This window comes from Ambystoma mexicanum, chromosome 13 (assembly GCF_040938575.1).
Source record: "Ambystoma mexicanum isolate Mex_15411 chromosome 13, UKY_AmexF1_1, whole genome shotgun sequence".
In the NCBI taxonomy this organism is placed as follows: Eukaryota; Metazoa; Chordata; class Amphibia; order Caudata; family Ambystomatidae; genus Ambystoma; species Ambystoma mexicanum.
The window spans coordinates 762618615-762640959 of NC_090938.1; the positions used below are offsets into that span (position 1 = coordinate 762618615).

At 47.1% G+C, this 22345-nt stretch overlaps 1 protein-coding gene across 7 annotated transcripts in view; it reads left to right on the forward strand.

Moving 5' to 3' along the window:
- The window catches only part of BAG6 (BAG cochaperone 6), a 1121496-nt gene that overhangs the window by 965376 nt on the left and 133775 nt on the right, over positions 1-22345 (forward strand). For all 7 annotated transcript variants that reach the window (XM_069635087.1, XM_069635085.1, XM_069635088.1 and 4 more), the window contains 2 exons: positions 18554-18700; positions 18866-18925. In XM_069635087.1, coding sequence (XP_069491188.1) covers positions 18554-18700; positions 18866-18925 — 207 coding nt within the window. The remainder of the gene's footprint in view (positions 1-18553; positions 18701-18865; positions 18926-22345) is intronic.

Below are 22345 nucleotides of genomic sequence, written 5' to 3' on the forward strand. Positions count from 1 at the left end.
AAGTAAAACCCATATACTTTTTCAAGGAGCTATCAGCAACTTGGGGCAGGTATAAACCTAAGACTCTTTTTGTGTCTGTCTAAACAGCACAGGGAAAGCAAAACCCAATGTTACACTTTATTGAATGACTCAGTTATTCTAGGTAGGCAACAACCTAATACAGACTTATTCTGGACAGGCTAACAGCAAGTCAGATGAAGCAAGACCCAGTTGGGGGACACTCCTAGAATTATCCTAGCAGGAATGATCTGGTGAAACCAACACATTACTTTTGGAAAGAGGTGCAACCAAATCACAGGTGAGCAATAGACCTTCACATCTACTTTATATTAGAATGACAATGCGGTTTCTAAGGAAAGAAAGATGTTAACCATACTTTTGAGAATGGTGCATCACACATCCAAGATAAGCAAGAACTTTGGGCACTGTTAACTCTTAGTTCCAGTTACCAACTAACTCTTTTACAAGTCACGTCACTTTTAAACACTAAATCTCTATTCTAGACGAAAGGCCCAATCCTTAAAAAGTATTTCCCTTATCCTTGGAGCATGAGTGTTCTCAGTTGCAGAAGTCGGGAGCGGAGCAGGGGGCTCAGGGCGGTGGGGGGGGGTTCAGTAGGATCTAGTGACCAACGGACAGTGTCAGAATAGGTTCTAAAGTAGCAAAAGTCTTAGTTACTTAGAACTGGGCAAACGGGTGAGTACTTTACTTCTAGAGTTAGAAGAAGGTCCAGAGGCTTCACAGAAGACACCTTAGCAGGATTCTAGCAGTGGGACTTGCTGCACTGGATGAGAGGCCTCCCCATCACAGAAAACACCCCACATCTACACAGGAATCCCAAGAGACTTAAGGTAAGTACATACTCAAGATCACACAGTACCTCCGCATTGAAGATTTTGCAGCAGGACGACTTCAGGTTGGCGACAGTTCCGTTTTTCCGCAGTACGTGTTCCTTTTGGAGACTCGGCACGCCTCGATAGTTCTGTGACGCAGTTATTGTGAAGATATTCGAGATGTCTTCATCATCGACCCAGACTATCCCACATTTAGGGTTCAAAATATGTAAAACTTGCGGTTCCAAAATGTTGATCACAGATCCGCACCGAGAATGTCTGTGGTGCCTCGACGAGAACCACGACAGAGGCCTGTGCAAAGTGTCAGGCTCTGACGGGCAAGGCCTTGCAAGAGAGGAAGGTAAAGCTTACAGGTAGGTTGAAAACCCAACCGAAAAGCCTCAAGCGTCTAGTCGAGAACCCATGAGGAGAAATCTCCTCAACGCGAAAGGCAAAGACATGGGTCTAGGTCCCGAAGGGGTACCCACCACTCTTATTCTTCAACAAAAGTGTCTAAAAAGAGACGCCACTGATCCCCTTTCACACCTTATTGGCTAGCATGTCTTACAGCACCCACTCAGTTAACTGATCTCCACTCACTCCCATACTGTCTGCACGATATATAGATTTCCTATATTGCTATTTGCATACTGTATGTATTGATATCTCCCGACCAATGTGCCTGTAAACATTCAAAATTACCTGGCGCCTACCCGGCATTCATTGCATTGTGTGCCATGCCTCATCGCTGCCCAAGCTAACACCATGTCATTTATGTATTTCGCTCTTACGCAATCCTTTCACTGAGGCTGATGTATGCTATATTGATGTTGTGTAAACACTCAATGCCTGCTTCCTTACCGCCGACGTTTATGCTCTGGAATTAAGTCTGTGCCCTTCTTGTGTCCGCTGCCAATCACAGTTCTGCATTGTCTTAACTATTCTCATGGAAATCACTATTTCGAAGGGATTGTGTCCTCCGACGTATTCCTCATCTTAGATATCTCCTTCCAGCTCTGCTGGCTTCGGAAAATTTTTTGTCTCTAGAGGGCGCTGCGGGTCGACGTCCTTCGAGTCGATGTCCCTCGACAGCCGCCGTATCGACGCCGACGTCATCCTGGCTATAAAGGCCGCGCGCAGCGCCCGTTGCTCAGTTCCGTTTTTTCCGCGCATACTCGGTGCCTCGGAATACCGTTGCTCAGTTTTTGTCAGGTTAAACCTATTTACCTCGAATTATTCGATCCGTACTCGATGGCTTCTTCGTCGGAACCGACAACTCCTCGATCCGGCTTCAAAAAATGCCGAGATTGTGGGAAAAAGATGTCGCTGACTGACCCTCAGAGTTTGTCTGTGGTGTTTGGGAGCTGAACACCATTGTTCGGAGTGCGAGGACTGTATGTCCATGACAGCTAAGGCCCTGAAGGAGCGTAGGGGGAAGCTGGAGAAAGGTAAGACTTTTAAAGCTTCTTCTTCGTCGACGAAGTCGAGACATTCGTCTCCTCGTCACCATTCGCGCTCCAGATCTCTGAGTGGGTCTCATCACTCCTCGAGATCGAAGCACTCGAAGAGGAGACGTCGAAGGTCCCCTTCTCCGTCTTCCTCTTCCTCTGTTTCGCCAAAGAGAATCCTGTGCCCCACGAAACATAGTTCCCAGGCTGAATGGGAGGAATTCCGCAAAAATATGATGAGCGTCTTCGAGAAAGCGGCCTCGACCCCCTCGAAGACTGCCGAGAGCGATGCTCTGGTCGAAAGACCTGAAGGTCAAAAATGCCGCAAGTCGCAGTACCCGGCGAAGGAAACCTCTCTAATGCTTCACGAACCCTCGAGCAGGACTATGACCTCCAAACCTTCCTCGAAGGTTCCGTCGACGCCGTCGACGAAAGTTCCGTCGAGGTCGATGTCTTCGACGCCTTTGTCGAAGGGACCTTCGACACACGAGTCTGTCGACTCGACGCCAGCTTCGACACGACGCCAAGAAAAGTCACGGTTACGACACACCCAGTGTCTATCCCCAGGTCCTCGACGTCGATGGCTTCGAGATTGTCGAGTAGAATCCCAATTCTGTCGAGGCCTCCGCCTCCGCCTTTGTTTTCGACACCACGCTCGAAGCCTACGACATCGACAACATCGACGTTTTCGAGGCCGATTATGAAAAGTTTGGCACCCTCTGCCTTGGAAATGGGGTTTACACCCTTTATGAGTTCAGAACAATTGAGAACTATGTCCTCAATATTGGAAGAGGGTGAATTGTCTGAACAGGAAGACACATTTGAGTTGCAGGGACCTGTAACCCCAATTAGAGAGGAATTTTCCTCTGAAGAACGCAGGTTAAAGGATCTTCATGATTCCTTACATGAGGCAAGTGGGTTAGACACCTCCCCTGAGGTGGAGTTTGCTAGGCCAGACCCGGGGGAGCATGCTGAAACCCCCTATAGAGCCTTAATGGCCAGGATCACAGAGTTTATGGGGTGGTCTGCACCTTCACAATCTTTCCAACAAGATGACCTCACGGATATTCTTGACAAAGGCCCACAGGAGGATCCTGTGGTGCCTTTTCATAAAGCTCTTCAGAGGAAGATCATAACAAACTGGGAAACCCCAGATGTCATACCAGCAGTAAATAAAAAACTGTCTACAAAGTACAGGGTATCCTCTACAGACCCAGAGTTTTTGTCTAAACACCCATACCCAGAAAGTCTGGTGGTACAGGCAGCATCCTCTACCGATGTCAAGACGGCTTATCCTACCGTCCCACAGGACAGGGACGATAAAAAATATGATGCTATGGCTAAGAAAGTCTTTTCGGCATGTAGCATGACGTTAAAATCTGTTAATGCTACTTGCACCCTTGCTAGATTCAGCCATACACTTTGGGAGTGTGCTTCTACAGCGGCTGACTGCATCCCGGAGGGAGAAGAAAGGGATGCGTTCCTGAATATTATACAGGACGGTAAAGACGCTATGTGCGAATCCCTCCAGACGGGCATTGATTCGGCTGACGGTATCAGCAGAGCAATGGCGGCAAGTACAACAACCAGGAGATTCGCTTGGTTGAGAAAGTCTGGTTTTGCCCCAGATGTGCAAGCCAGGCTCTTGAACATGCCATTCGATGGCTCTTCTTTGTTCGGGAAAAAGGCGGATGACAGTTTAGAGAAACTGCAAACCTCAAAAGCAGCAGCAAAATCCCTAGGAGCTGCAATCTGTCAGACACCTTTTCGTCCCACAGGAACCTCTGCAAGGGGCAAGTCCTTTGGCTTCTACTCCGCATTCGGAAGAGGTAGAGGACGACCGGCTCAAAGGGGACAAAGAACTACCCGAGGTGGACGAGGTAGATATTCAAATGCCGCAGCAACAGCAGGTGCCTCTTTACCATCGGCATCTGCATCAGCCGCCCCAAAACCACTCTGAGGACTTCCCTCACAGGACACCTGTAGGAGGCAGGTTGACTCAACATCTGGTGGTATGGCAGGCTATCACGTCAGATGCTTGGGCATTGGAAACAGTTGCCCAAGGTTACTGCCTACCTTTCCTACGTAAACCTCAGTCATCCACCGGGGATCAGCTCTCAGAAAGCTCCAGATCCGCTCCTCTTGCAGGAAATTTTAGACCTGCTAGAGAAAGGTGCCATAGAACCGGTACCTGTAGCAGAGAGGAACATGGGCTGGTACTCCCCTTACTTTCTCATTCCGAAGAAAGACGGAGGACTGAGACCCATCTTGGACTTGCGAGAATTGAACAAATTCCTCAGGAAAGACAAATTCAAGATGGTCACTCTTTCTCAGATCCTCCAGGCCCTTCAGTTCCAGGACTGGTTGGTATCTCTGGACCTTCAGGACGCTTATTTCCATGTGCCTATCCATCTCAAACACAGGAAATACCTGAGGTTCGCAATTGGCAACTCTCACTATCAATTTCGAGTGCTGCTATTTGGGCTGACCTCCGCCCCGAGGGTCTTCAAGTTAATGTCGGTAGTGGCGGCAAGTTTAAGGAGGGAAGGGATTCACGTCTACCCCTACCTAGACAATTGGTTGATCAGGGCTGTTTCTTCGGAACAAGCTCAGATCCAGCTTAATCACGTGTGCCACTCCCTTCACAGACTGGGCTTCTCCCTCAATTTAAATAAGTCACAAATGATACCATCGCAGAGACTCCAGTTCATAGGAGCGATCCTGGATACTTCCCTGGGAAAAGCCTCGCAACCAGAGGTGAGGGCTCAAGATATTCTACAGATGGTTACCAAGTTCCAACATGCCCAACGTCTCCCAGCCTTCAACTTTTTGAGGTTGCTAGGCCTCATGGCATCCTGCATTTTCCTAGTGCCAGAGGCTCGCCTGAGAATGAGATCCCTCCAGTGGGCACTGAGGACTCAGTGGTCACAATTCTCAGGGAGAATGACAGATCTTCAGGTTCCCGACAGAGTAGCTCAAGACCTTCAGTGGTGGGCCTGTCGGGAGAACATTCTGAAAGGAGAACAGTTTGGGCAACCCTGGCCGGAGATAACAGTAGTCACAGATGCCTCACTCATGGGGTGGGGAGCCCACGCCAACGACTTGACCATCAGCGGTCGTTGGTCTCCATCGGAGTCCAGACTACATATCAACCTGTTAGAGCTGAGAGCCATCAGACTTGCGCTGAAGGCGTTCCTGCCAGCTGTACAAGGGGAAAAACGTCTTGATAATGACGGACAACACGGTGGCCATGCATTACCTCAACAAAAGAGGAGGCGTAGGATCACTACCCTTGTGCAGAGAGGCGATGCAGCTCTGGTTTTGGGCACTCCAAGAAGGAATCTCTCTATCGGCAGTTCACCTAGCCGGAGAGAAGAACTTGACAGCGGACGCTCTGTACAGGCAGAGCACAGTCTCCCACGAGTGGGAGATAGCTCAGGAAGTCCTTCAAGAGATCTTCGCCCTTTAGGGAACCCCTCAGGTAGATCTGTTCGCCACCAGCCTCTACAGGAAATGCGATCTGTTCTGCTCAAGGGAATTTCCCCCGAGAGGAGCCCTGGGAGACGCGTTCATAGTGGACTGGGAGTTTCCGCTTCTGTACGCGTTCCCACCGGTCCCTGTCATTCCTCAAATGATCAGGAGGTTGAGAAGATTCCGGAGAACCATGATCCTAATTGCCCCGGATTGGGCCAGGAGAACGTGGTAGCCGGACCTTCTAGACTTGTCCATCTGCCCTCCAATTCGACTTCCACTCAGAGAGAACCTACTCTCACAGAAGGGAGGTCAGGTTCTCCATCCAGACATCAAAACCCTCAACCTTCACGCTTGGCTTCTGAAAGGCTGAGTACAAGGATTGGGACCTCCCTAATGATGTTATGGAGGTGTTGCTTTCGGCAAGGAGGCCAGCAACAAAGTCTTTATACCGCTGCCGTTGGAACAGATTTTGCAGCTGGTGTAGAGAACAGAATATCGACCCTTTTTCATGTGGTACACCAATGGTTTTGTCCTTCCTACTATATTTGGCAAATTCAGGCCTTCAAGTTGGCCCCATTAAGGGCTATCTCGCAGCGCTATCCATCTTTAAGCGCACTGCGGAAGAACCATCCTATTTCAAGTTACCCTTGGTAATACAATTTCTTAAGGGGTTAACCAATGTTTATCCCCCAAGACCATTCCAAGTTCCCCTATGGGATTTAAACTTAGTCCTAACTTTCCTGATGGGCACACCTTTCGAACCACTCCATTCTTGTTCGTTAAGATTCCTTACCCTTAAAACTGTTTTATTAATAGCACTTACATCTGCTACAAGGGTGAGCGAATTACAAGCTCTTTCTTGTAAACCCCCTCACACTATCTTTCACAAAGACAAAGATGTCCTGCAAGTGAAGCCTAATTTCCTCCCAAAGGTGGTTTCTGAATTCCATATCACTCAGAACATTACCCTACCATCTTTCTATCCTCCTCCTCACCCGGGGAAAGAGGAAGAGAGGTTACACAGGCTAGACCCTAGAAGGGCTTTAAAGGGATGGTCTAGTAAAAATTTGTATTTAAAAAATAGATAGGCCACATAAAAAAAAATACTAGCATCCTCAGTTTTAAAACTTACCATGTAAAATTTTGAGCTATTCAAGCTCAAAATTCGAAAAAGCAAGCACAGGGGCGCCGCCATTTTGTGAAATGGAGGCCCTCCTGTGCTGGCTTTTGCGGCACTAATGAAGGAAAAGCCAGCCAGCTGTAGTAAACAAAGTCTACCGCTTGGTGGCTTTCCCTTCATTAGTGCCGCGACTCGGAGGACGCGGACCGGAGACCAGAGCAGGAAAGCTGCAGCTGAATCTCAGTAAGTGCTATTTATTTTTTTTACAAAAAATAATCACTAGGAGGAGCCCGGAAAACTTAGAAATAAAACTGCAGCTTTAACATATTTATGCTTTTGAAGCGACCGCAAACATAAATACAACGTTATTGTGTTGGAAAACGCTGCGGTTTTAAATCCGCAGCGTTTTCCAACACAACCGCGTTGTCTGCCTGAATGTGCTTTACCATTTGGGGCTCTCGGGCTCCCCACGGGGAGCCCGAGAGCCCCAAATGGAAAAGCACATTCAGGCAGACACAACGCGGCATTGCGGAAAACAACCGCGTTGTCTGCCTGAATCTGTTTTCCCATTTGGGGATCTCGGGCTCCCCACGGGGAGCCCGAGAGCCCCAAATGGGAAAGCAGATTTAGGCAGACAACGCAGCATTTAGCATTTCCCATCTGGGGCTCTCGGGCTCCCCACGGGGAGCCCGGGAGCCCCAAATGGGAAATAAGCTGCAGGTAGAAACACTATGCGGCATGTAAACATAACCGCGTGTGTTTCTGCCTGCTGTGGCTTTCACTTTGGGTCTCCGGTGCTCCCTTGGGAGCACCGGAGACCCACAGTGATAGCCACAGCAGGCAGAAACACACGCGGTTGTGTTGGAAAACGCTGCGGTTTTTCTTTCCAAGTTTCTCAGGCTCCTCCGAGCCGGAGGAGCCTGAGAAACGTGGAACGAAAAACCGCAGTGTTTTCCAACACAATAACGTTGTATTTGTTTGCGGTCGCTTCAAAAGCGACTGCAAACATAAATACAACGTTTTTAAAGCTGCGCTTTTATTTCTAAGTTTTCCGGGCTCCTCCAGCCCGGAAAACTTAGAAAAAAAAACGCAGCTAGTGCTTATTTTTTGTAAAAAAAATAAATACCACTTACCGAGATTCAGCTGCAGCTTTCCTGCTCTGGTCTCCGGTCCGCGTCCTCCGAGTCCCGGCACTAATGAAGGGAAAGCCACCCAGTGGTAGACTTTGTTTACTACAGCTGGCTGGCTTTTCCTTCATTAGTGCCGCAAAAGCCAGCACAGGAGGGCCTCCATTTCACAAAATGGCAGCGCCCCTGTGCTTGCTTTTTCGAATTTTGAGCTTGAATAGCTCAAAACTTTACATAGGAAGTTTTAAAACGGAGGATGCTAGTATTTTTTTTAATGTGGCCTATCTATTTTTTAAATAAAAATTTTTACTAGACCATCCCTTTAAGTTTTTACATCAGTAGACTAGCCAGGATAAGACAGGCAGACCAGCTGTTTGTAGGTTACACAGGTCACAAGCTGGGGTTACCAATAACTAAGCAGACCGTTTCCAGATGGATCATTCTAGCCATTCTGGAATGTTATAAATTCGGCAGGAAAAGATCCCCCTCAAAACCTTAGGGCTCATTCGACCAGAGGTATTGCAGCTTCATCGGCCCTCAAAAGAGGTGTGCCGGTTAAAGACATCTGTGCGGCCGCTACATGGTCGTCTGTCCATACCTTTACACGATTTTACAATTTGGATTCCTCCTCCAGTCAAGAGACTAGGTTTGGAAGGGCTGTACTGCATTCTATTCATCAATAGAAGACAGCATGAAGTCAGTACTCCCTCCTCCAATAATAGAATACTGCTATGGGAGCATATATAAGATGAGGAATACGTCGGAGGACACAATCCCTTCGAAGAACAAGTTACTTCTTACCTTGTAACGTTCTTTCGACGGGATGTTCCTCCGACGTATTCCTCATCGACCCTCCCATCCATCCCTGCAGTTCTACTTCCCTTGTAGTTGCAGCTTACGCTCCTTCAGGGTGATTAGTTTAGTCCAGAAAGCATTATTGTGGGCTACAAAACGGAACTGAGCAACGGGCGCTGCGCGCGGCCTTTATAGCCAGGATGACGTCGGCGTCGATACGGCGGCTGTCGAGGGACATCGACTTGAAGGACGTCGACGCGCAGCGCCCTCTAGAGAGAAAAAATTTTCCGAGGCCAGCAGAGCTGGAAGGAGATATCTAAGATGAGGAATACGTCGGAGGAACATCCCGTCGAAAGAACGTTACAAGGTAATAAGTCACTTGTTCTTCTCTTCCACGCAATCTGTTTAAATGGTTTGAATTATGGAGCTTGAGTTTTGTTGACCAGGTGCTTACCTTGAGTTATTTTATTCACACCTGCTTGATCTCTGGGCTCGCACTATACTGTTAACCCTTGTGGACACACATTAGCAAACCCTCATTTCTTTTGAGTCTTGTAGGTTTATACATGCCCTCTAACTGCCACTGTGGTAGAGCTTAAAATACTTCTAACTCCAGTCTCAACCTACCCACTGCACAGGTCGCTCCACTTGCAGTTCACTCATTGGCACTCACTATACTTCAGAACCTGTGCCTTACTTTCCTTTGCTGATTTTGCCTTCAAGCATCGCTGTTGCTCAGCTGCACCCTTTGCCCTCACATGATACTCGCCCCTCACTTGCATTCAATCCACCTATCCTTTCCATCATGATTGCACCCAACCCGTACTTAAACGACCCAGCCCTCTGGATCCAACACTTTGCCACTAAACCCACACCGAATCGGCCATACACCACCAACACTAGAAATTTGAGACTCGGCACAAGACGCCATCGTGCAACCACTGATCAGTCTGCCACCAAAGCCACCCCTCCCATTCAGCCCCCCTCCATCTCTGCCCGCAATCTGAGGCTAGGCTTGAGATTCCACATGACCCTATCTCTCACTAGCAGCCTCACAAGCCCTCGTCCAGCCCCTATCCAATCTCTGTTCAACCTAACTGCTGGCACTCGCTGCAGTCAACCTTGCACCTCACACGCTAGAAACCAGAGGCTAGCATCTAGGTTCCCTTTGGGGACGCGCCACCAGAGCCTTTACCCCACCACCAAACGCTCACGACCACTCATCACCCACACTCCTACACAAATCCCAACATCAGCACCGGTTGCGGATATAACTCCTTCACAGCCTTTGACCACATGTCATATCAAATCTAATAAACCCATTGGCGCTATGATCAATGCCCGATCTCTTACAGCACAAGCCCTTGATATTGCAGATATGATTACTTCTGGAAACTTAGACTTCCCGGCCATCACCGAAACTTGGTTGCATAGCGCATCCGGATCCTCACTCTCCCTAGCGGTTCCAGACAACTACTCCCATCATTAGACAAGACAGGTATACCAATCAAACTAAGGATGGTGGAATAGCCACCATCTTCAAAAGCTCACTTGAATTTAGGATGATCCCTAACGTTCAAATACCATCTGCTGAACTTCTATCCATCAAGCTACCCCTCTCCCCTAACCAAACTATTACAGTGCATCTCTTATATAGGCCCCCCAGGCCCATTACTACATTTATTAATGATATATCATCAATTCTTGCTTCTAATACTAAGCCCAACTCGCAAATCCTTCTACTTGGTGACTTTAACCTAGGCTACCAAGACGCAAATGATCCCAAAGCTACAGACCTCCTTAACACTCCGACTATGGCCTCACCCAACACATCAAGGAGCCTACCCATATCAAAGGCCGAACTCTCGATTGGATTGCCGACCTGAACTGCAAGCTTAACCTGATCTGACTCCATGCCTTTGGTCAGACCACTACAAAATAACCTTTGCAATTAATGCCAGCCCTCAAACTTGCAAACCCAATCTAACCCCGGCCATCCAAACACGCATTAAGGATATCTCGACCTGAGAAACTTCTCCCAATCATCCTTCCTCTACTAAATGCCACTATGACCACCTGCTCAGACCCTACAGTTTTAGCGGATATTTATAACCACGCCATGCTCAAAGCCCTCGGTACTGTTGCACCGTTAAAATTGTGTAGACAAAAACTTCGTTCCATCTGAACTCATGGTTCACCCCCCATCTTAGAGACTTGCGTAAAGACAGAAGAAAGGCAGTCTCGCTCTGGAAAAATATACTTTCCCTTGTCAACAAAAACAACCTAACTCTGGCCTCTTCCACTTCCAAAGCTGCTATCTTTTCAGCCAAAAAAGATGTCTATAACAAACGTATCTTACAGGCTCAATCGAACGCAAAGGAACTTTTTAAGATCCTTAAGGAACTAGTCACCTGTTGTCCCTATGGTGACATGCTCCCCGACAGTGTTTGGTGTACTAATATTCAAAAGGCTCTTCTAGATAAAATTGCCCTACTTCAAACAAAAATAAATGCTAAAAAGAACAACCTTACCGACTCTACCTTGAACTCACCTTCGCTCAACCTCCCAGCCCCTAATCGCCCTCCACAACCTTTCAGCTTCTCTCCATTGAAGAAGTCGAAAATATTATCAAAAAGCTTGAACTGTCAAACTGTCAAGGAGACACTTGCCCCGCTCCTATTATCAAGGAAGCTGCGCATGACCTTGCGCCCTTCATCACTACCTTTTATAAATGCCTCCTTCAGATCTGGCATTGTCCCGGATAACCTTAAGGATGCCTGGGTTATCCCATGAATCAAAAAAACCTTCCCTCGACCCAAGTAACCCTGCAAACTATAGGCATATCACTACGGTATCATACCAACTAAAATCTAAAAATTCTAGACCGCGTTGCCTACATGCAAATTCAGGACTATCTTGAATCTCATCAACTACTCGGTCTCCGTCAATCAGGCTTCTGCCCCAGACACGGCTCTGATGGACTTAAAAACTCATATTAATTATCTAAATGATAAGGGCAAGATGGCACTCATCCTCCTGCTCGATCTGTCAGCGGCATTTGACTTGGTCGATCATAAAATTCTATGTCACCACCACAAAATTGCTGCACACTTTTCGGATTCTGCATCTTCCAGGATTAGCTCCTTTCTGGCAAATAGAACTATGAGAGTCTTCTCTCCTCTAGCCTCTGCAGAACCTGCCCCAGTCTCGTGTGGAGTCCCTCAAGAGTCTTGTGTCCCTCCCACACTATACAATTTATTTACCATGCCACTCTTTGACGTACTTGACTATCTGGTGTCTCATACACCAACTACGCTGACAACACCCAGATACTCATCCCTATCACTGGTGACTTGGCCCTTCACACGAAGGCACTTAATGAGGTCTACTCAATCATCTAGGCTTGGATGGCACATCATGGACTCTGGCTCAATGATGAGAAAACGGAGCTTCTCATCCTTGGCTCGCATTCTAAACTTGCCAAGCTTGACCCAGCCTACAAAGCATTTACCATTGATGGCAATATCATTAAAGTGTCGCATGTAGCAAAAACGCTAGGTATATATTGACGCCATTCAATCTTTAAGTAGACAAACGCTGTAGCGTCTGCCTCGGCTCATACTTGCAAACTCATTACAGCATGCAGACACTTCCTGAGCACTGAGAACTGCATCATCCTTGCTAGAACTCTTATTATGGCAAAATAGATTATTGTAATGCTCTCTACCTAGGGACCAGCCAAAAAAACATTGACAAGTTACAAGTCACACAAAACAATGCCATCAAGGCGGCCCTTAACATCCCTAGAAGATCTCGCATCTCAGACACCAGACGTAACCTACATTGGCTCCCCGTCGTGCAAAGAATATTGCTAAAAACATTATCCTTAACCTACAAGGCTAAGAACAACCTGGCACTAGCTTATCTGGCCAACTGTTTCACGCAGCATGTTGCGATCAGACCGCTCAGAACAGCCTACATCAACACACTCACCATACCCAGATTCAAACTGCAGTCTGCCGGGGGATCAAGCTCCCAGTCCTTGCAGCTAAACTATGGAACACCATTCCGTCTACACTCAGATCTGAACCTACGTTCCACTCCTTCAAAACTAAAACTAAACTCTGGCTTCACAAGCTTGACGAGTCCCCTAAACCCTCTTTATAGGCGCTCATGATCACTACACTAGCACTTTCTATCACCTTACGCCTGACCTTAGCATCCTGATTTATTCACCGAGTTATATATTGAATTTTGCACCGATTATGTAACATCCTTAAGTTTTTATGTATGTAACCTGCTTAGGTCTCTGCATCTTCCTGGTTTAGTTTATTCCCTTGAGGGAACATGTTTTTGACTACCTGTAACCACTTTCTTGTAAATTATGTGCCCAGATGCCTGAAGGCATGGTTGCGCTTTACAAATAAATACAAATACCTGGTCTTCTGACGAATCCCCCAAGAAAATGAAATGCCCCACAAAAAATTCTTCCTCTGAAGAATGGGAAGCATTTAGAATTAAAATGGAGGTTTTTGAAAAGGCTAAGCCTTAGTCCGCGCCTTCCTCGGAAGCCGGCCAAGAGCGTTACCGTTCCAACAGTTGCGCGCCCTCGAGCCCGGGTGATCTAAGGAGAAAAATTTGGGAACCCTCCAGGACCCTGAGTGATAAAGATCGCTTGAGTCGACCGCTCAAGGTTATCGACTCCATCCGGAACCCGACACACCTCGAAGGATGAGCCTTCGAAGAGCGTTGCAACGCTTTCGAAGCCAGCTCTGTCGACTGTTATTTTGTTGACTCCTTTGTCTACATCGACCCTGAATCCTTCGGTGCCCATAGTTTCAAAGGCTCCAGGTCAGTCAGAAACTGACAAAATAGCAGCAAAAGAAAAAGCTGCAAAGCCTTCAGCCTCCACTGTAACAGCCCCTCCATAAAAAATGTATAAGCCTCTGCCAAGGAAATAATTTTGTAATCCTTGTCTTCAATTTTTGAAGAACAACAAAGGTCTGAGGAGGAGAATGTTCCTTTTGATCTAGAGTGTGGCACCCCAATGTCCCAGAATGTGTAATTTCTGAGGAAAACAGAATGAGGGATTTAATGGAAACTTTGCACAATGCAAGTGGAATTGACACATCACCCGAGACAGAATTTGGCAAACCAGAGCCAGGGGATCATTTAGGATGGGCTAGACCACCAACTCAGTTTATCCAGGATGACCTGTCTGACATACTAGATCAGGGCCCCACCGAAGATCCGATTTTACCCTTCCATATAGCCTTACAAAATAGGGTGGCCAAAAAATGGAAGATCCCAGACTCCATTCCTCCTGTGAATAAGTACCTCACGTCAAAATACCGCCCTTCCAGTAGCGACCCCAGCTATCTGCCTAAACACCCTACTCCTGAGAGTCTGGTGGTCCAGGCAGCCACAGCTACATCAAATAAGGTGGGCTCACAAGGGTATTTTCAGCTGGGAGTATGGCATTAAAATCGGCCAACTTCGCATGTGCCTTGGCAACATTTTTTCGTACACTCTGTGGGAGTGCATTGCAATGGCGGCGGAGCACATACCAGAAGGGGAAGAAAGGGAAGGATTCCTAGCCATCGTTAGAGATGGAAAGGAGGCCATGCAGGATTCCCTTCAGTCTGGATTGGACACTGCAGATAGTGTGAGCAGGTCCATGGCCACTAGCACAGTTATACGCAGATTTGCGTGGTGGCGAAAGTTGGGTTTCGCACCAGACATGCAAAACTGTCTTTTGAACATGCCTTTTGACGGGTCTCACCTTTTCGGCTACAGGGCTGATGAGAGCCTTGAGAGGTTGCAGACCTTGAAAGCGACTGCAAAGTCCTTAGGAGCTGCTATTAGGCAACCTCAGCCTTTTCGTGCATCAGAACAATCTTGGAGGGGACGATCCTATCGTTATTACTCCTCCTACGGAAAGGCGAGAGGAATGGCCAGTCAGAGGCCAGAGAAAAATCACTTGTGGTGGACGAGGAAAACTTGCTAAGCCAGCTCCAGCTGCAGCATCCTTACCATCAGCAGCCGCAGCATCCGCCACAAAACCACTTTGAGGACTTGCATCACAAGACACCTGTGGGAGGTAGGCTGTCCCAGCATCTGCAAGAATGGCAAGCCATTACTTCAGATGTTTGGGCTCTAGAAATAATAGCCCAAGGTTGCTGCCTTCCTTCTCTAACGCAGCCTCAAAGCAATCCACCGGGGAGACGCTCTTTGAAGTTTCCAGACCCGCTCCTACAGCAGGAAGTAATACACCTGCTAGAGAAAGGTGCTATAGAACCAGTACCTGTAGCGGAGAGGAACAAGGGATTGTACTCCCCATATTTTTTTGATTCCCAAAAAGGACAGAGGACTGAGACCCATCTTGGACTTAAGAGACTTGAACAAGCTCTTCAGGAAGGACAAGTTCAAGATGATCCCTCTTTCTCACATCCTTCAGGCCCTTCAACTTCAGGATTGGTTGGTGTCATTGGACCTTCAGGATGCTTATTTTCATGTGCCAATCCATCTCTAGCACAGAAAGTACCTGAGGTTCGCGGTTGGCAACTCGCACTATCAGTTTGGAGTCCTACCATTCGGGTTGACCTCCGCCCCGAGGGTTTTCAAGTTGATGGTAGTGGTGGCAGCACACCTCAGGTGAGGGGGAATTCACATCTACTCCTACCTGGACGATTGGTTGATCAGGGCGCGTTCTGCCGAGCAAGTCCTGAATCACCTGAAAGTCACCTGCCACTTCCTCCACAAACTGGGCTTCTTTCTCAATTTCAAGAAGTCACAAATGACACCTTCCCAACAGCTCCAGTACATCAGGGCTGTATTAGACACATCCTTGGGAAAGAGCTTGCCTCCCAGGTCGAGGGCTCAAGACATTCTTCAGATTTCCAAATTTCAAAATGCCCAAAATCTCCAGGCCTACGACTTCTTGAGGTTGCTTGTGCTCATGGTATCCTGCATTTTCCTGGTGCCAGAAGCACGCCGGAGGATGAGATCCCTTCAATGGACTCTAAAGACTCAATGGTCCCAATTCTCAGGACAAATGACGAATCTCCTTCAGATTCCAAACAAGGTTCGTCAGGATCTTCTGTGGTGGACTTGCACAAAGAACATCCTAAAAGAACATTTTTGGCAACCATGGCCAGAATTTACAGTAGTGACGGACGCCTCACTCATGGGATGGTGAGCTCATGCCAACGATCTGACAATCAGCCAAACTACACATCAACCTTTTGGAGCTGAGAGCAATCAGACTAGCGCTGAAAGCTTTTTTGCCATCTGTCAGGGGGGGGGGGGGAAATGTCCTGATAATGACGGCCAACACATTGGCCATGCATTACCTAACCAAAAGATGCGTAGGGTCACTACCTCTGTGCAGAGAGGCAATGCGGCTCTGGTATTGGGCAATTCAGGAAGGAGTCTCCCTATCGGCAATTCATCTAGCCGGGGAGGAAAATATGACGGCGGATGCTCTGAGCAGGCAGAGTACTGTGTCCCACGAGTGGGAACTTGCTCAAGAAGTCCTTTAAGAGATCTTCGCCCTTTGGGGAAACCCCCAAGTAGACCTGTTTGCGACCGGAATTAATGAAAGTGCGAAAGGTATTGCTCGAGGGAATTTCCCCCGAGAGGAGCCCTAGGGGGATGCGTTTGTGGTGGAGTGGAACCTCCCAATGCTATACGCATTCCTTCCGATTCCCGTCATTCCTCAATTCATCAGGGGTTAAGACGGTTCGGAAACCGCATGATCCTAATTGCCCTGGATTGGGCCAGGAGAACGTGGTACCTGGACCTTCTAGACATGCCCTTCTGCCCTCCGTTACATCTTCCTCAGAGAGATGACCACCTCTCACAAAAGGAGGGCCAGTTTCTCCATCCAAAGGTCAGGAGACTCAACCTTCATGCTTGGTATCTGGAAGGCTGAGATACAAGGATTGGGACCTTCCAGATGACGTCGTGGAGGTGTTGCTTTCGGCAAGAAGGCCAGCAACAAAATATTTGTGCTGTTGGAAGAAGTTTTGCAACTGGTGCAGGGAAAAGAATGTTGATCATTTTCTGTGTTCTATCCCAGAAGTGTTCTTTCCTCTTATCACTGGCACATGGAGGTCTCAATGTTGGGACCATTAAAGGTCATCTTGCTGCGCTTTCCATTTTCAAGCGCTCTTCGGAAGAATGTTCCTACTTTAAAATTCCTTTGATAATACAATTCTTAACGGGACTCACCACTGTCTTCTGGGCCACCCTATACTGTATTCCATAAGGGCAGGGTTGTATTGAGGGTTAAACCCTCATTCTTACCTAAAGTTGTCTGATTTCCATTTAAATCAGAGGATCTTTCTGCCTGCATTCTATCCTCCACCTCATCCCAGCAAGGAGGAGGAAAGATTGCACAGGCTGGACCCGAGAAGAGCTCTAAGCTTTTACATTTCTAGGCTTTCCAAGCTTAGAGTGGACAATCAACTTTTCATTGGCTACACTGGAAGGAAGTTGGGTCAATCGGTGTCGAAACAAACCCTATCACGTTGGATTGTGCTTTGCATCTCAGAATGCTACAGATTGGCAAAGATCCACCAGAAGGCTTGAGGGCCCATTCAACCAGAGGCATAGCCTCTTCGACAGCCCTTCAAAGAGGTGTTCCCATCAAATGACTTGGTCTTCGCTGAACACATTTTCTAAATTCTACAATTTGGATGCTTCCCACTCTAAAGAGCTTGCTTTTGGTAAAGCAGTGCTGTATTCAGCTATATAGAAAAAATATATATATTAAAAAACGTTTACACTGCTTTGGGAGTCTAAGATGAAGAATACGTTGGAGGACACAATCCATTCAAAGGACAAGTTACCAACTGTTAACGTTCTTTCGACTGGATGTTCTTCCAACTTATTCCTCATCGCCCTCCCATCCTACCCCTCTGTAGATTTTCCGGTGTTATTACCACTGCAACTCTCTCAAGGCTGACACCTGGCTACCTGCACTATCTATACAGCAGAACAAGAGGGGAAAAACAGAACTGTGATGTACGAGAACATACTATCCATGTGGAAGTCTTTTTTTAGTAGAAACCACATTGTGAATGTGCCCTAGTCTAAGGTTTTCAACTCGTTCTGCTGTTTTCAACTCTTCCTGCTGTAAGATGTTCAGCAATTAAGGTAAATTTCTAGAATATTTTGTTTTTTGTAGAATCATTGATTTCATGGCATAGGAAAGATGCCACTGTTTGTACACTAACCCATGTAGAATGAGAGTAATTGTTGTCTGTGACTATGAAAATCATGATGTCCTATGTTTCTTAAACAATACATCCTGAACGTAGGAAATTACTAGTAAAATTAATAAATGTATAGTTTCCTTTATGAAAACTTTACGTTTTTGAGTCTTGTCTATGTCCGTTGACAAGTATGCCAATTAGTGTGTAACTGGTTTGGGTCTAAAAACTGGTTGAATACAGGAGAAGGAGGTAGTCTGCAAAATAGATATGACACAACACAACGTGAAAAGTGTTGAAACACAATCAGCTGTTGGAGTGTGGACGCTCTACATTGTCATTGTTATTTAGCTATATGTAGTTCCTTTGTTGCTAGTTACTAATCTGTTTCTGAACCTAAAAAATACACCATGGCTGGAGATCCTAGTGTTAAAGATAAGACACTTCTAATAGGGGTCATGTGAGTTGAGCAAGGGTGTGTATCATAGGGATGTTTGGCAACCTAGCCTAATTTGTACCACTGTTCTCTTCACTTTCATAGAGGCTCATGTCATCCGATGTAAATGGGTCGATGGTAAATTGGCTGACCACCATGATGGGAATGCGGCTGCAAGTCATTCTGGAGCAGATGCCAGTCACAGAAGAGCAGATTCTGCACTATGTCCGGAGGATAGGGGACCACCGCCAGGTAGCCATTGAGTCTAGAGAATGGGTGGTGCGGGTCGTTATACTTTATTAATACAAATGTGCCATGCACTGGTTGTTTTCTGATGCCCTGCATCATACTCTGATACAGAGTTTTCAGGGTAAAGTATAAGCAGCACAGTTGATCGAATTCTCCTTTTTCTTGCAGCAGGCACCAGAGGAGCCGATGGAGGAGCAGCTAGCAGAGCCAGCTTCAGAGATGGGGCAGGTAAATGCACATGGAGTCTCTGTATGCTTTGTGTAAAATTAATTGATGTCCCATCTCAGAGGGGTTAAAAAGTTAAGGCACGGACCAAGCCATTGAAGTGTAACCTGGGGAGGTGCTAAAGTACTATAATACTTCAGTGAAATCCAATTGCTCAGTCGTTGGCACTGACCTAGCAATATATTTATCTTCTAGTATTGCCTGCTATGAAGGCATCATAAAGCAAGACACAGACAACGGATTTAAAGTTCAAAGTAAAATACTTTATTAAATCAAATGTCAGGCTGATAGAAGGCGTGCCTTGCCCTATTGTAAGGTGGAATTTCCCTACCTTCACCAAAGTAAGGAAAGTCTGAGTCAAGGAGTTCAACTTAAGTCGGCCTCTGTCCAAAACCTATACTTGCCCTCACAAATACAGCTAACCAATGTGTAGGGATGTCAAAATTAAAAGAAATAGTGTTCAACTCAATGTTCTGAGCTTCTTCCAGCTCCCCTTCCCCTAGTATAAGAAAGATCTACAAAAAAAGACTCAAGATTACCTTTCCCCAGTTCAATGTGATGCAGTTCAAAGCCAATCCTTTTAGTTCCCTTCACCAAGTTCCAAGCAACACAGTTAACAGATAACAAAAGGTCTTGAGTCTTCGTTCTCAAGACCACACATGTAGCACCTCATGTCACATGTCTCGGGGTTCCCTTCTCCAAGACTTCAATTTCATCAACACAATGTCTTTGGTTTTCAACATTTTGTGCTCACTGGTCCAGGTGCAGTTGTCAGACCGAACGGTACACCCATCACAGGTTGCGCAACCAGGATCCCTGACTCACAGCCTTTTAGCTTTGATGTGTAGATTTACAATCATCTGGCTTTTCCTGGTCTGCCTCTTGGCTCTGCACACATCCTTTCCAGTCTTTGGCTTTTTCGCACTGCATGCATTCATAAAAGTTCAGTTTAAGGGTGTTTGCGCACATCCACCTTTCTATGACTCTGTCACACTTGTGCCCTTGTAATTCGTTTTCTCATGGGCATTTGGGTCATTTACTTTATTTGCTTGGCCCATGAAGGTTTTTATTCCATTCAACACCTATAATGCTTAACTTCAAGAATCCATTCAGTATAAAATGTGCATTGGTTTCGCTGAATTTTAAAGTTACATTCGGTATTAAATATGGATTTATAGGAGCGCCCCAGTGTTTGAGCGGTGTCCTCCCCGACACTCACTGGCTCGTTGCGGCTCCTTCCGGTGGTTCCCTCTGCAACCCCTTCCCCGCTGAAGCTGGGAAGCTCACCCTCTCAACAGTGGCGTCGCTAGGGGGGGGGGCTCTGGAGGGGCCGGGGCCCCACCTGTGTACCCCTGTGCTCCCCCCCCCCTAGCTAAAACGAGCAGTGACCATGTTCTCCCCTACATTTGCCTGTGCCCCACCCTACTTTTGTCTTTGGCCCCCTCTGTGCCCCTCCTAAATTTGATTCCTGGCGACGCCACTGCCTCTCGAGCTCCCCTCGCCTGTTGTGTGTTATTACTCTGCAAGCTGGTGTTAGGGAGAATTCTCATTTCTCTGCTAATTCCCCTCTACCTTAGAGACCCCTAACTCTTTTGCTGGGCTTGAGGACTTTTAAGTTTTTATCCTGAAGTGAGTGAGACCTTTTTCTCACTGCCTCATGTATTTTTTTTTATCTGATCTGGACTCTGTTTATTTGTTTTTGAAGTCTGACAAACTCCATAGGCATCTGTTTTTTGTATTGCGACACACAGCACCTTCAGTGCAGTGTCACAGAGAAGTCCTCTGGATTTCTCATAAGGTTTAAATACCTTCTCTGGGGTGAACTACTGTTCCCAAGAGTAGTAAAGTTTAATTGGCTTCATTTGCTGTTTTTCCTATGTAGGTCCAGCGCAAACCATCTTATGTAGAAGTACTGGAGGGGTTGGGGGATTACTTGTAGCCCCTTTCCTACTTATGTAAACATGTTTATGTTGCCCTCACTACATTTAATGGCTGGTGGCAGTGGTTTAAATTTCCTACCAATGTGCGTTATTACCGCAGGCAGAATCCTCGGCTGCAGTACAGACCCCATGGGTGACCATTTTGTCAAAATGGGCCTGGTCTTCTTTTTTCGCCATTTCTTGCTAGAGAGGTCTTTCTTGGGTTATACTTTGCGCGCCAAACCAGGTTTAGCCCCTTTTTCGTTTTGCCGTTGGCTGGCTTCAGTGCTGAAACCCGCCTCTGGCTCCAGTGTGTCTGGCAGGGCAGGAAGCGAGGGAGGTTCCCGAACTCCCTGTGCTTGGTCCCCTTGGTTACATGAATGCACCCGAAGGTGATTGGCTGGCTGTGCTTGAAGGACGGCCACCCTGCTGTAGGAGTAACAACTTGACTGCGAATGAATGGGAGAAACCTGCATAAAAGGCGAGGTCTCTCAGACGGAAGGCAGATTCGACCACTGGGTCGAAGGAACCGAAGAAAGAAACAAAGAGAAGCTTGCTGCACCCTCCTGAACTGTTGGTTTGCCCGGTGAAGCCCTGCTGCAGTGCTAATGCTCCAAATTTCGTATTAATTAGAGAAGCCCGGAACGGACGACTTCTTCCCTTGGGTTGATGGGACCAACTGACCCCAAGACGAACTTTGCTAGAAAACCTTTCACTGTTGCTAGAACTGATTGCCAAGGGTCAGGAAAACCAGAATCTAGTAAATCGTCATTAAGCCAGACCAGAGCTCCAGGAAGATCCTGAGGACCCTCCTGAAGCAGGACAACCCAAGCCTGAGCCACCTCAACAGAGTGCTGGACCCCAGAAGCAAGGGAAGCCCATTAAGTGTCGAACATCTGCGGTGGTGCTATTTACCAGTAGCTGAAGCCACAAAGTGCCACTGAATTGGAAAGAGCCCGTAGCCGCTTCAGACCATTTGGACTGCAGTGCAGGAGTCCTCCAGACGTCCTCCCTCTTGTCCCCATGACTGAGGCCCAGGACCTGCAAGACTGCTACCAGAACAGAAGCCAGCTGGAGCCTCTTCTTCCAACCCTGCCTTGACAAAAGGGGTACTTGCCTCTTGTGTCTGTAGCTTGCTGGCTCTCACTGGAGACTTGCAGTAGCTGCTTTTTGCAGAGTTTGTTTCAGTTCTGCCTTTCACAAGCCTTACAGCTTGTGACCCAACAGTGATTCTTTTTCTACAAACTCTCTAATAGCACAAGTCTTGCACAATGTTATCTAAAGAAGTGCCTCCGCGTCCTAGACATTGTTCGAATTGACTTTGGCTGTCCTGGCTCCCTGCAGACTCTTCTGATCCATTGACTTTGGTTCCAACTGTCCCTCATAGGTGGTCCATAAGTTTAACCTGTATTGCTGGGAAAGATCTAATCTAGAGTTCATTGGGAGATTGAAAAGTATTCATATGCTCTGAGAATCTGTTGACCTTTTCTTTCCCTAACTTTCC